This window comes from Odontomachus brunneus, unplaced genomic scaffold (genome assembly GCF_010583005.1).
Source record: "Odontomachus brunneus isolate Ranch 3 - 2012 unplaced genomic scaffold, Obru_v1 Obru_scaffold_066, whole genome shotgun sequence".
NCBI classification, from domain to species: Eukaryota; Metazoa; Arthropoda; class Insecta; order Hymenoptera; family Formicidae; genus Odontomachus; species Odontomachus brunneus.
This window is the reverse complement of record NW_022639516.1, coordinates 553050-566136: the sequence shown is the minus strand read 5'-3', so window position 1 is coordinate 566136 and position 13087 is coordinate 553050. Positions and strand designations below refer to the sequence as shown.

Here is a 13087-nt window from a genome sequence, read left to right as displayed (position 1 = left end):
ATTGCAGGCAATGCAATCTGGATAATCCCTCCATGGAACAGTCGATCTCGCGAGACAATAATGAGTACCTCTATTTGCGACAGATTTAGCCACTTTGGCGCGCAAAAAGAGCGACAGCGAATTTTCCGTGCGTTTTTACGCAAAAGAATAATCCCGTTATTACGGTTGTCGTACGTTTTTCAGGGCTTCGGAGCGATAGAATTTTTATATTTGATAGAAAGAACGCTTTGAGGAATCCCGTTCCTCTGCACGCTGTTGAAAATCATCCTCGAAATTCCGTTTCTCCATCTCCCTTCGATAGGGCGAAAAATATGCGTGTGTGTTGCGAGTGATGATCGTAAAACTTTTTTTTTCGGCGTGCTTGACAAGCGACAGAAAGCGCGGACTCATTACGAGATGTGTATTGCACCCTGACCTCACGGAAAAAATGGAAATTACGTCCTGCAGGAGACGACTTGATTTATCTCGAGAGAAATAAATTGGATCAAAGACCGAAGTAGTTGAGTCGCGAGAAAGAGACACGGAGAAAGTTGTAGACTGTATCCGCGAGTGAAATTTCATAAGAAGTTGAGACTCACCGGTATCGTTGGACTGTCGACCCTTGCCATCTGGATTCCACTCTTCCTCTGTAAACAAACGGAGAAAACAGCAATTAGCGAAAACATCTATCAACAAGAAGCAATTTGCAGGCAACTTCACGCTAACGACCAGAAAGTGGTTAAGGACAAACAGAACTCGCGGAGTAATTCGAAATTATTCGAAAATTGCATCTACTGTCGTTCGTACTGTCGTTGTATCGAATATTTAAGGATATAGAAATTTTGTTCGCCGTAATATCTTTCATATTCTATTTATACTGATAAATATTCCTACTCGTAGTGTGGCCATTTTAAACAATGACTCGCAAATACGGGGAGCTTATGGGAGTGAGTTGTTCTCATCTCGCTACGACACATATTGGTCTTGGGCAAATTTACAATTATTACGATGGTATGGCGCACTTGTTTGGGAGTTTCGAGAAACTTCGATAACAAGTATCGGAAAGTTCCGCGAACGGACTAAAGTTCGAATTCCGGAAAGTTACGGATATTGCACAGAGGCCTAGAGCGGAAAAGCCGCCATCCCTTACACGATACTTTCGCGACTGAGTTCCAAGGACTTGAGAAAGCGCGACTTTGCGGAAGAACCGCGCGAACTGCCAATTTCGATCAGCCGCTCGCAATTCACGATGTCGTGTGGACTCACGCGCGACCGATGTGTCATTATACGAAAACTCAAGATATTGGTGGTTCACAATAGTGAAGTGCCAATACTTTTTACCACGTAAAACATTCACTATTTGCTACTGATGGACGCGATGCAGCACGCGCGAGTATTTCTTCGAGAAAAATTCTTAGACGCTTATGTAAACTGGCTCGGGAAAGGCGCCACGATACACGAAAGTTTTGACTTATTGCGTTATTAACCTCGACCTGCTATTACTTGGTGCAGGTGTGGATTAGTTTCTATACTTCCGATAAATTTCCTTCACACTTCCTCCGAGTATATGAGTATATATGCGCGTACATATCTCTACTCAGTAGTCGAGTAGCTGTGGCGCATGCATGTGCAATCGCGCGAAAATCAAGCAGGCGTTCTCACGGTGCAGGGCGCCTTTTTCCCTCCTACTATTTGCACGTTGTATATTTATGCAAAGTGCACGTCAACGTATGACAAACTGCCAACCGAAGCGCAGAACCAAACCGGGACATGTCTTGTGTGCACGCACGCACGCACGCACGTATGCACGCACGCACGTGCGTAAGTACACGGGGTATGGACACGTGTGTGCACGTGTGTATGTATATTTATGCAAAGCGCACGTCTACACGTGACAAACTGTAAATTGAGAGCCGTCGATGTGCGTATACGCGTCTCGTACATGCACGCCTTCGTATAAGGTGTCTCAGCTGGGCAAATTATCACTTTTCCGTGAATCCTGTTGGATCAATTTAGAAACGACGTTTCTTTATCGAAAATCCCAGCTTCAAAAGTGTAAGCTCTCTTATTAATCGATCAAGAAATGATCCATTAATAAAGTATGATACAGCTCACTAATTTTCCTTATTACTGATCAAATTTAATTATCTTCTTTTCAAGAAAAGAGGTCCACACTTTGTTCCGTGGCAAACGATTTTTCTTCTTATTTAATATCACATGCATCATTAAACTCTGAATTCAAATCTGAACATTTCACTTGAGGCAAGTCTCAAGCAACAACTATTAATACGGACCTAAAAGACACTGCGATCGATTACAGACACCTTGTACGTCCTATATGTGTATATATGTGTGTGTGTGTGTGTGTGTGTGTATGAGTACTTGTATTATGGTGCATATATGAATCACGCATATTTTACGTCGGGTATATACATTGCGGTATCCGTCCGGGTTGACGGTATATATGTACGTTGACCGTGTGAATTTATAAGGATCCACGATGTCGCTGCTTCCGCATTCTCGGCCACGCGGGAGGTATGAATTTAGATTTATACCGTGACGACCTATTTCCTTCAGAAGCACTCGTTAGTGGGTCGACGCTCATTAACAAGGTCACCCGGTGCTTCCTTCGTCTTGGACGCGTTCACGACGATGTTATCGTCCGTGAAGAGTCTCGATCTGAATTTTAGCTCAAGCTCCTTTGTTAATTCAGTGTCGAATTTCCCCGGCAAAACGTTAACAATCTCTGAGTTATACACCATAAAAAACGGACGACTTCTGATATGCGAAGTTTTCGGACAAGTTAATTAATAAACTCCTATTCTTCGTTTAAACTTCAGCAAAATTACATTTTCCACGATTTTCCGATTCTTTATTATTTACTGAGGAAAAAAATGGTTGACCTAGTTAAAGGTACAGTTATTTTTGGCTCCAACCATACTCTTTGCTTGTTCTAACGCGAAAATGGTAGTAACATGCACATAAGGTTATTATTACTAAGGTTATAGTAAAATTTAATAAAAAAATTGCTTTTTCTTGACCACTATTTATCAGTGATTATTCCTTTATGTGATCAGTTAACAAAATCAAACATTTTCTTCTCAGTGTTGATATATTTTGTATATTATAATATGATATATTTTGTCTATATATTATAAAATAGAATATCTGCTTGTATGTTCCTTATAAACTACTGAATCCTTTGACTGGTCTGGACAAAATTTGGCATAGTTACTCTCCAGAAGTTTGCGGATAATATAGACTACTATCAAACTCGTATATGGACCATCCCCCCTCACCCATCCTTCCTGATATCATCTCCTTAATCTTTATGATATTTTGAACTGATATTACATAATATGTATCTTATGTTTTACAGGCTGTATATTCGAGGATTGCGACAAGCCTCTCCCTCTTGCGACTTCCTCTTGCCCAAATTTTGCGTGCAGAGAGATTTCTCAGTCAATAACATCGTGAATTTTCTAATATCCCCGTGATATTGTCTGATGTGTCGGTAGTTATCGCGAGCGAAAAGAATTTTTCCGCGAGTCGCACAAATGGTACGGCAGGTCCGCGCTAAAGAAAAGAAGAGCTCCCCTGAATTCCGATGAAAGTCACGTGGGAAAGCGTGGTGAGTCAAAGAGCGGCGGTATTAAGAAGAGCGGTGAGACGAACAGCTCCGAAGGCAGAGCGCGACGCGCACACAGGGCTTCGCGCTTTTCGCTGCCTCCCTTTCAAACGCGTAACTCCGTTCAGGCCTGTCGAGAATCCGGGACTTTTTCACGGCGCACTTGGCACGTTAAACGGAATTTATATTGGGCCCCGGGCGGTTGGGAAGCCGCTCGTTACGGTAGGACGCCAGCCCGGAAACGGAAATTGTAGCGCCCCTTCGCCTACGACACCAATCGATCGCCGACCGCCGACAATGGATGTTTCGCGATACGTGTGATTTCGCGGGTGCGCGTTGCAGATGATCGCTGTCGCGTAATTGGCGAAACGTGTTATGCACGCCCCTTTTGACGAAAAAGCGGCTGAACCGCACGCCCGTTATTTTTATTCGATTGAAAATAACGCAACGGCGCGCGTGTTGTTTGCGCGTCAGTCGAGGCAGCCCGAGTCGTATGACCGGGAATGATCGTGTCAAATTCATGCGAAAATTAATCTCCGCAAATAGACCGTTATTTCCCGCCCACACATCGCGCGAATTGTCGATCACCGAATTCTGCGCTACGTTGTACGGTATTAAGACCTGTCGCGACCTCTCGCGAAGCCAATAATTTTATAATGCGGTGAACGCGCGACATTACGTGCTACCGTTACTCATTCGCGCCCTCGATTGCGGCATCGACGGCACATTCTCTCCCGGAGAGAGAAATACCATCGTTAAATTCTTTGCGAGGGTGGCGGTAGAGGTATAGGTGAATAGTCGGCGAGGCGGAAGAGGAAGTTATACGCCGACCACTATGTGACCTTCCAAGTCCTCGCTACACTTGGCGTCTGGTTATAATTAGTTCGTAACGTTTACTAGGAACGACGGAAGTGCTGCCCTGCACTTTTCTTGCTTGTGGTTCGCGTCTATTTTTGCGGACCAATAATCATGAATAATCGTTTCGCACGCATAAATTGTTTCACTTTAAATCTACCTACTCTTGGAAAAAGACAGGAAATGTGTTGAAAGTGTGGGGAAGAAAAACAAGTCGTGGGATTGTCTTCTGAGGTATAAATTAAATGCGGATCTTTAGAAAAGTATGTAAGGTCATCTTTAGAAATGAGAGGCGACTTGAGACAGAAAACGAAGGGATCTCGTTCGTCATCACTCATTTATCGCCGGGAGATTTCAGTAATAAACCTGGCGACTAGTGATAAGAGTTGGAGCCCCAGGGACCACGGATGAAACACAGGGAGGAAATAATCCTGATTAGTGTCTTCTGTGTACGGGTCACTGTTGGTCTTACCATTGTGAGTCCCGGAATCGCGACACTCGATCATAATGTGCGATTCGACGTAACCAAATTCAATGAAATTTGCAGAAATTTCTTAATTGCCGGCGAGGTAATCGAGGAGGCATACGGAATTATACGCTGAGAGTAAAAATATCTAAGAAAGAACACATATTTATTCGGTGAGTATACTAGTAACATATTCACTTATTTATACATGTAAAGTAGAGAATGTCTGTTTGCATGTTCCCTATATCAATTCCTAAACCCTTTGACACATCTGGACCAAATTTTGCATAGTTACTCTCTAGGACACTGCAGAAAATGTAGGCTGCCATGAAACATGGACATCCTACTTCCTCCCCTTGAATTTCATCCCCTTGACACTTTGCGGTAACCCGGGCGATGCCGGGTAGTTTAAGTATACTAATATATAAAATATTTGTAAGAAATAAATAAGAAATTATACATTTTCTTAAAACCTTGAGAAAACCTTAGTTTTTCAAGCAATTGTTTATTTAGATAAAAATAAAAATATAGATTTAAGTGAACATGTCACTAGTAACCATCCACCGAATAAATATTCACTATTTCGAAGACACTTTTTTCTCGGTGTGTAATGATCTTTTTAGTGATTAACTGTTACAAAATTGTCAACAATTATTAACACGCGTACGATATTGCTCGGTAAATAAAGCAAACAGACATGAATTCTCACCGCGAGCTTTACACGGCATCTGTTATTCGACTGCAGATCGCAAGACTCGGACATCTTGTGGACTCTGATTTTATTTATTCGCTATTTCGCTGATTCGTTCTTCCAGTTCGCAAACGCGGAGCGTTATTCGCAGCTCGTACGATGTAAAATCACTGACAAAGGGGCCACAAGAGAGCGGCAAAAAGTCGACGGCGCACGTCTCGGAATACTCATATTTCAGAGAAGTATCGTGAATAGGTACCCACACAATGTACAAAGGAGAGGTTTGTGTACGTCGAGAAATAGTCGTAATGTAACGCGATGGAGGGAAGAAACGTGTTGGAGGGAAACCGAACGGTAGAAAACGGATTGCATCGAGGAAAAACGGGGGAGAACGATAAAAATACATCTACAAGGGGATTTGAATCACGGTGTACCGAATATATAAGACTTCAAAATATCCTCAGTCAAAGCTCAAGCCTTAGGAGTTTCCTCTCTGCCTCTCTTTATCTCTCTCTCGTTGTGTTGTCGTTATCATGGGCAATATTAAATAAAAATGCGTGATTACGCGCATGACTTAAGATATGTCCAACATCGTACAAATTGTTGGACAATCGAGTCAGCGAAAATTACGTTTTGCGAGTTCAATACTCTTTTCATTGGGGTCGCGTGTAATCCGCCGTTAATCCGACTGCTGTTGAGCTCAAGTGTGTTCGAGACGATGGTGGCCGAAGGAAGAAAGTTACGGAGCGAGACTGCGAAGACGCGCCCGAACCGTATTCGAGAGGAGAGAGGTCGCGATAAAATAGAGCCAAGTGAAGTAAGCTCACAAGAGATCGCCGACGCCAACTTCACGTCCTTATTACACTCCGTTGTCGTTAATCAAACTTTGCAAAAGTTCACGTCACTGTACTACAATAAGATATCCTTATCGGGATCAGAAGTGCCGTGTATTGTATGCTCGTTTCCACATACACGTGTGCGCGCGCACACAAGTAAATATTCGCTATAAAATAAAGTTAGTTCGATTATCCGAGCGCGCATATTTTATTCTGCAACCGGAACAACCGCGAGGAAATCTCACGAACGCGCTCGTATCAACGATGAAGCAAACGCGGCGAATCGAAATAAAACGTAATTCTGAGAGAGGGAATCAAGAGAATTCCTCTGCTGATATTTTTGCCCGCGATAAGAAGTCCACGTACCGGAAAGAAGTGATGTAATAAGAGAAAAATACTTCCTCGAGGCTGTAGATAAACGGAGAATCGTATTGCGAGAACGAAAGAGAGAAGCGAAATAAGGTCAACGGTAATCCGACGCTGCACAGTCGCGATATTCCCTTATACCTCGGCCAGCATGATGCCGAGCTTCGCGTGATTGCAAAACCGGCCGATATCAAGTGGAGAATGCGTCGGAACTTTAACTGGAGTTCGGCAGCTTTTGTATTGATGGCGCCATCGAGAGGGCGCTCGGGACCAAGTCCATTCGACGAGGCAAACAGAAATCGTCCCGACGGGAGGCAACGCGGCGAGGATCGAAGGGCGCCGACATTACCACGGAGGCGCGAAGAACAAGAGGAGGAACGAAAGAATCGAACGGTGGCGGAGAGAGACACGCGGGGGTTGGCGGTGAGTCTAATCCGAAAGTCGCAACTTGTTTCGCCAGCTTCAACTTTAATCGAGCTGCCTTCTCCGAGGGAACATTGTGTAATGCGAGTACACAACAAAAGTTCGTCGCGTTCCATTACCGACGGTGGGACGATGATACTTTTGTAGCGAATACTTGCTGCGGGTAGGAAAAAGGAAAATAGTCGCCGAGCACTTTTTTCCTCGCGGATTTATCCTGTTTTGCTGAATAACGCCAAGTCTACTTTTCGTGCAAACTTTATGTGCATAAAAATCGCTTGGTCTATATTTTAGATCGTCCGATTTTCTCTCTCCCTCCCTGACTTGGTGTATTCGAAAGTTTAGATCGCTTTCACTTCAATTTCCAAAGGTATATTTGCATCGTCGAAATAGCAAAAGGCTTCAAGCTAATGATGTGCAAGCATACCGAGTTTTCGCCAAACTTTTCACACTATGCCACTTCCACAAGACTTCTAGAAACACTGATGCAAGCAGAAGGTAATTAAACACGACAGTCAGTCGGCATAGACAAATTGAGGAGGTGAGCATAACCGAAAAGGGATGTGAAAGTGCTTGAGCTTCCGCCTGACTGGATCAGTCATTGAATAGTCAGCAATGGAAATATGGAACTATGAAGCGTGAAGCATAAAAAAGAGAACATCCAGATGATATTAAAAAAAAAAGATAATTAAATCAAGTTTTACCCTCCCGCTCCCTAATTTTCATCCGTGCAGATCGACGTGATCGAATCCGATCGCGTCGTCACGATCGTAAAAAGGAAGACACATCGAGAGTTCACTCGTCGCTTATCGCGACGTTCACGTTAGTAAAACTAGAGACATTGACAGAAACGGTAAGGTAAGAACGGCCGCGATTGGCAAGAGCAGAGAGATCGCAACGGAAAAAGTGGCGAGATCTCGACAGTCGAGTCCTGCTCTCCTTACAATCAAGCTATCGTTACCTGAAGCCTCGGAATCGGAGCCTGGCGTGGGGCTAGCGTCCACACTGTGCCTAGATCCTTGGCAACACTCACTGCACTTGCTGCACATCGTCCCCGGCAATAAAATCGACGTGAACGTTCCTTAGCACTTATCTTCGATCGTGGCGGTCTCGGTAGCCGACGTTACGCGCGACTCGCCGTCGGGGTTCTGCGTGTCACGCCGATTTGAAACGTGACCGATGTTGTAGCGAGCGCCGACTGTCGCGAATCAAAGACTAACAACAGAGGAAGGACCTCTTTTTTTTCACTTTCTGTTTTTCGTTTATACCTTCACAGGCGACTCGTGAGCGTCCGCCGTGACGAAGCTCATCGACCTTCCCCCGATCGTTTATTAACAAAGTGAGTTCGTTCTCTATGTTTACTTCGCTATGTAAGTTCGCCTCGTATGTTTACTCCATTATTTCCTGTCGACATGAACACGTCAATCCCGAGGTTGCTCGAGCCGATACGTGGTATTCGGGTAATAACATTAGAACGGAGAGCGGAGTGTGGGAATTCGACTAATCACGACGGCGACCTAGACATGAGTTTAATTAATGAATACACATTCACAATTTGACTTAATAAACTTTACTAATAACCGCGCCGCTGACGCGCTATCAGTTCGCAAACATGAATTCGTAATATTTGACACAACTCCCTTGCCGCGTCCCCCTCCACCCTCCTGCGCCTAGTTGGGTTTAATGCGACGAAAGTGAAACGCATAGGCCGCGTTTGTGACTACGCCTCAATTAACGGATGAGCGCGCGGGCGCGCATGTCATTAACTGGATGAGCGATGTAGGTATGTACTCGCGCGAGATAGCGCAGAGCCGGGGAGTAGCTCCGTAAGTGGAGTAACGACCGGGAGCACGTTGATTACTGGGACGAAGATTCATTCGCATACGTGCGAATCACCAACTCGCGTTCTCGCGTAAACAAGCGCGCGCGTGGAAGCGTGTACGAGTCCGGCGGAATGAAAAGGTAATTCGATCGGCACCGAGTTTTCAGAGTGTGATGAAAATATCTCGGGTAAAAGAAAAGAAAGGGAAAAAAATTGTCGTGACTTGTTGGATCACGTAAAACAAGAGAAAGAGGGGGAGAGAGAGAGAGAGAGAGAGAGAGAGGGAGGAGGGAGAAAGAGGTCAGACTCATTCACAAACGATGTCGATGATATTCCAGCGCAAATATGTCGAGTGTGCTCGCGGAAAAATCACCGTCATACGTCGTCGTACGATTTCGCTGTTTCACATTAGTCGAATGTGATCAGCGAGGTGATCGGCGGAAATTATTAATTTCGGATGTCGGCAGGCGACACGATCGTGATCGATAAGGATCGGACGTCGACGATATTGTGAACGATGGCCGGCAGTTTGAAACATTTAGCAGGGGCCCATTGTTGCGCGTCACTGACGATCCTATCAACGCTTGACCCTATTACTCGCGAAACTAACGATTCGATCGTTATCGCGTTTATTATTTCCAATTGCGTCGTAAACACACGACGTAAGTGCGCGGGACGGTGAGCTCCGTGAGCCCCGAATTCGACGCGGAGAGAATATTGTAGTTTCTTTCTTCATATAAATTCTCCTCGACTTTACTATGCTTTCGGCTGTTCAGGAATAGACCGTCAGGAATAGATCCGTGCACATCTTGCTAAGGAACATAATAAATTTCACTAGGAACATAAAAGATTTCTTAGTTAGAAACTAAGCAAGTGTTTTAAGGGGATGCTCTTGAGTCGAAATCTTTACCTACTGACTTTTCCCTGCAAAGTTTGCGTTGTATTGACTGCATAGAATTACAAGTACTTTTATATAATAGAAATACGTGCAATAATGAATTGGAACGTTGCTCAATACGACAGAAACGATAAAAAATTTAAAATTGATACTTCAAGAATAAATTAGCCTGTTAGACGTTGTCAGTTAAAGTAAACGTGGGACAAAAGATCTGTAGCTTGTATATACTGAACGCGAGTTTATTCCGCTCGAAAAAATTTTAAAGAACATTGTTGTGCTTTTACTTTAAAATTTGGAAGCTTAAAATTATCAGGAAAGTATGCAGAAAAATTTCTACGTACGCGTGGTTAGATCTTTCGCTACATACGATAAGACAAATAAATATAACGCACATTTACATAAGATATCTACATGTACAAGAAATACGAAAAGATTAACGTGGTTAGTGATAATTATCTCTGCGTTATCGAATTGTTCGATTCCAGCATCCCCTTAATAGTATATATTTCAGTTTCTAATATATAAATACTACATATGAGATGAAAGAATAAAGTAAGTTACTATAGAATGTCGGTCTATTCCTCAGTTACAGAGTCCTGTAATAGTTTTTACTATAAAATTCTCGTTCCGTGTAGACACGGTCGAAAGATGAAAGTCTAGAGAAAGAGTGTGTGTGTGTGTGTGTGTGTGTGTGCTTCCGAAATTCAAAATAAGATAAATTCTACCTGCGTTCTCCCGACAATATTGCTGTCATGAAATATCGAGTCTGCTGCTTAGTGCTCATCGCTCGGGCGCGTTTCGAAATGTATGTCGCGGATGCGAGATGGATGCGAGCTCCCAAAAGGATTCAACAAGATTTTGCTATTAACCGCAGCAAACTAAGCGCCCACTCATTCATCGTTATCGCGAATGAGCGATGCGCCACTCAAACGCGATCCGCATGAAAAGGCTTACTCACGGTCGCTATCGCAACAGTCTCGTTTATCTACTCTTATTTGTAAAAAGGCAGCTCTACTCGTTTCTGAAGGAAACGTACTTCGATTTCTAAGAACGATTCCGAAAGAGACTCCAGGACGCTCACTAATGTTATTAATATTTTATCCTTTACTCTTATTTGTAAAAAGGCAGCTCTACTCGTTTCTGAAGGAAACGTACTTCGATTTCTAAGAACGAGTCCGAAAGAGACTCCAGGACGCTCACTAATGTTATTAATATTTTATCCTTCACCAGAATTCTAATTTACTTTTGAACAGTTTCAACTTTTCCATATTCGCGTAAGAATGATCCGCTACAACTCTTAGACTTTGATGAAGCAACTCGTTCGTGGCTTTGCTCCGAGACGTCGAATTCCAAACGGTTCAGCTCACAGCCAAGGCCAAGTATTAAAAGCAGACGTCGTTATCGACAGAAAGTATTAAATCTGCTCGCCAGTTGTGTTCTGTTTCTGATGTATATGTGTGTGTATGTGTGTTCTTTTAAAATGAATCAGTAAAAATGTTTCTAATTGAATGAGGAATATTTCATAGATAATCAACGAGTATTCTCATTGATTTTCAATGGAAACATTCCCATTTTACTGCTTCATCGTACATCTCACTTTTGACCAGTGGAAGTAAGATTTCGCTGTAAAATCAGCAAATTCGTTATACACGCTCGAAAATCCAATTTTCTGCGTTCGCGCTGACGGAATTAACAGCTTCCATGCGATCTGCGTGCGACTGCACTGTCTGCGTTTGCAAACTGCAACAATCGCCGCTATTAACTGATCCTTTCAGCGAGATTTTAACGATCGCTGGCTTACACTCATAACAGAGAATCCCGCCAGAGTTATATATAAGTACAGAATTTCAGTGAAGAACCCCGGTTGTATCTCGAGAGAAGGGAACGTGTACCCGCGGGATTATACCTCCGCCATGCCGTGGCGGAGCAGATTCTGTAATTAAAGTATCGTCTGCGCACGGTAGCGCGCGTCCGTCAAGTTAATCGGGCGCGGTGTGAATATCGCACGAAAATTCACCACTCTCGAAAAGCACGCGTACTACACACAGAAGCACGTTCCAATTAACGTCTGAACGGAGTTCGGAGTTTCGAACGCGCCAGAGGTATTAGTCTTATCGCTGTGCATTGATATCAATTAAGTAACGAGTGTGCTCACGTCGCGGAAAATTACAATACGCCGCTCGAGTTTGACGTCGGGAACACTCGTATCCGTCGTGCTTGTCGACGTGTGATTTCGCGGGCACGTAGAGAGCGACTCTCTTGCCGCACGGATAATGGCACGCTTCATTCGTGCTCAATCATCCCGCAAGCGCACAGCGTCGAAGCTCAAAGTCGACGGAGTGTCTTCATATCTCCTTCCGTATTTACGCGCGTGCGACTTTTAAATTGCGAAAGATAAGAAACAGTGCGTTTAACCGACGAGACATTTCGCTGTATACGACGCCACGTATCAATGAGACTTCGCGAAATGGTCTTTGCGTCGTAGGCGAAACGTCTCTACGGAGATTCCCATCGGCGAGACTCGCCGCGTCTGACGAAGACTCACGTAAGACACAGAGGATATTTCCGACGGGAAACGCACGCCATCGGGGGTGGATCGAAACGTCATCTCGCGAAATACCCTCCCTTCGATCTCGCGCAGCGAGAGATGGATAGAGAGAAAGATGGAGCAGATGGAAAGAGAGAGAGAGAGAGAAGAAGAGACTCTGAAATTTCGCGACAGGGAGAAGCGTCAAAGTGGCAACAGACGGTGTCGAAAAACTTCCGCGTAGGAAACGCGTCACGTCAGTGCGCCGCGCGTCCATCTCTCATCCTCGAAAAGCCCAACGAGCGTTCGCGCGTGCAAGCGACGCGGCGGTCGCGTCCGTCCACTCATCGTGCGCGTCGTTCACATCGCGGAAAGGCGGCTACGTGCACGCACATACGCACGGTATATTCGCGAGATATGCCAGCCGCGGGCGAGGGCGTATAACTGGAGCGACGGCGAGGGGTCGTCCGACGGTTACTGGGGCAAAAGTGTACGCGTCGTGCGCGCACGGCCGCGTTAGAGGTGACCGATAGGTGCGCGTGCATGCGCGTGCACGCATCTCGGCCCTCGAACCTCCCCCCATCCCACTGCCCTCTCGC

The 13087-nt window shown here is 44.6% G+C and overlaps 1 protein-coding gene across 24 annotated transcripts in view; it reads right to left on the bottom strand.

The window, feature by feature from the left end:
• Positions 1 to 13087, bottom strand: part of LOC116846577 — a 248303-nt gene that overhangs the window by 137154 nt on the left and 98062 nt on the right. For all 24 annotated transcript variants that reach the window (XM_032820608.1, XM_032820604.1, XM_032820584.1 and 21 more), the window contains exon 3: positions 579 to 626. In XM_032820608.1, the coding sequence (XP_032676499.1) occupies positions 579 to 626 (48 nt within the window). The remainder of the gene's footprint in view (positions 1 to 578; positions 627 to 13087) is intronic.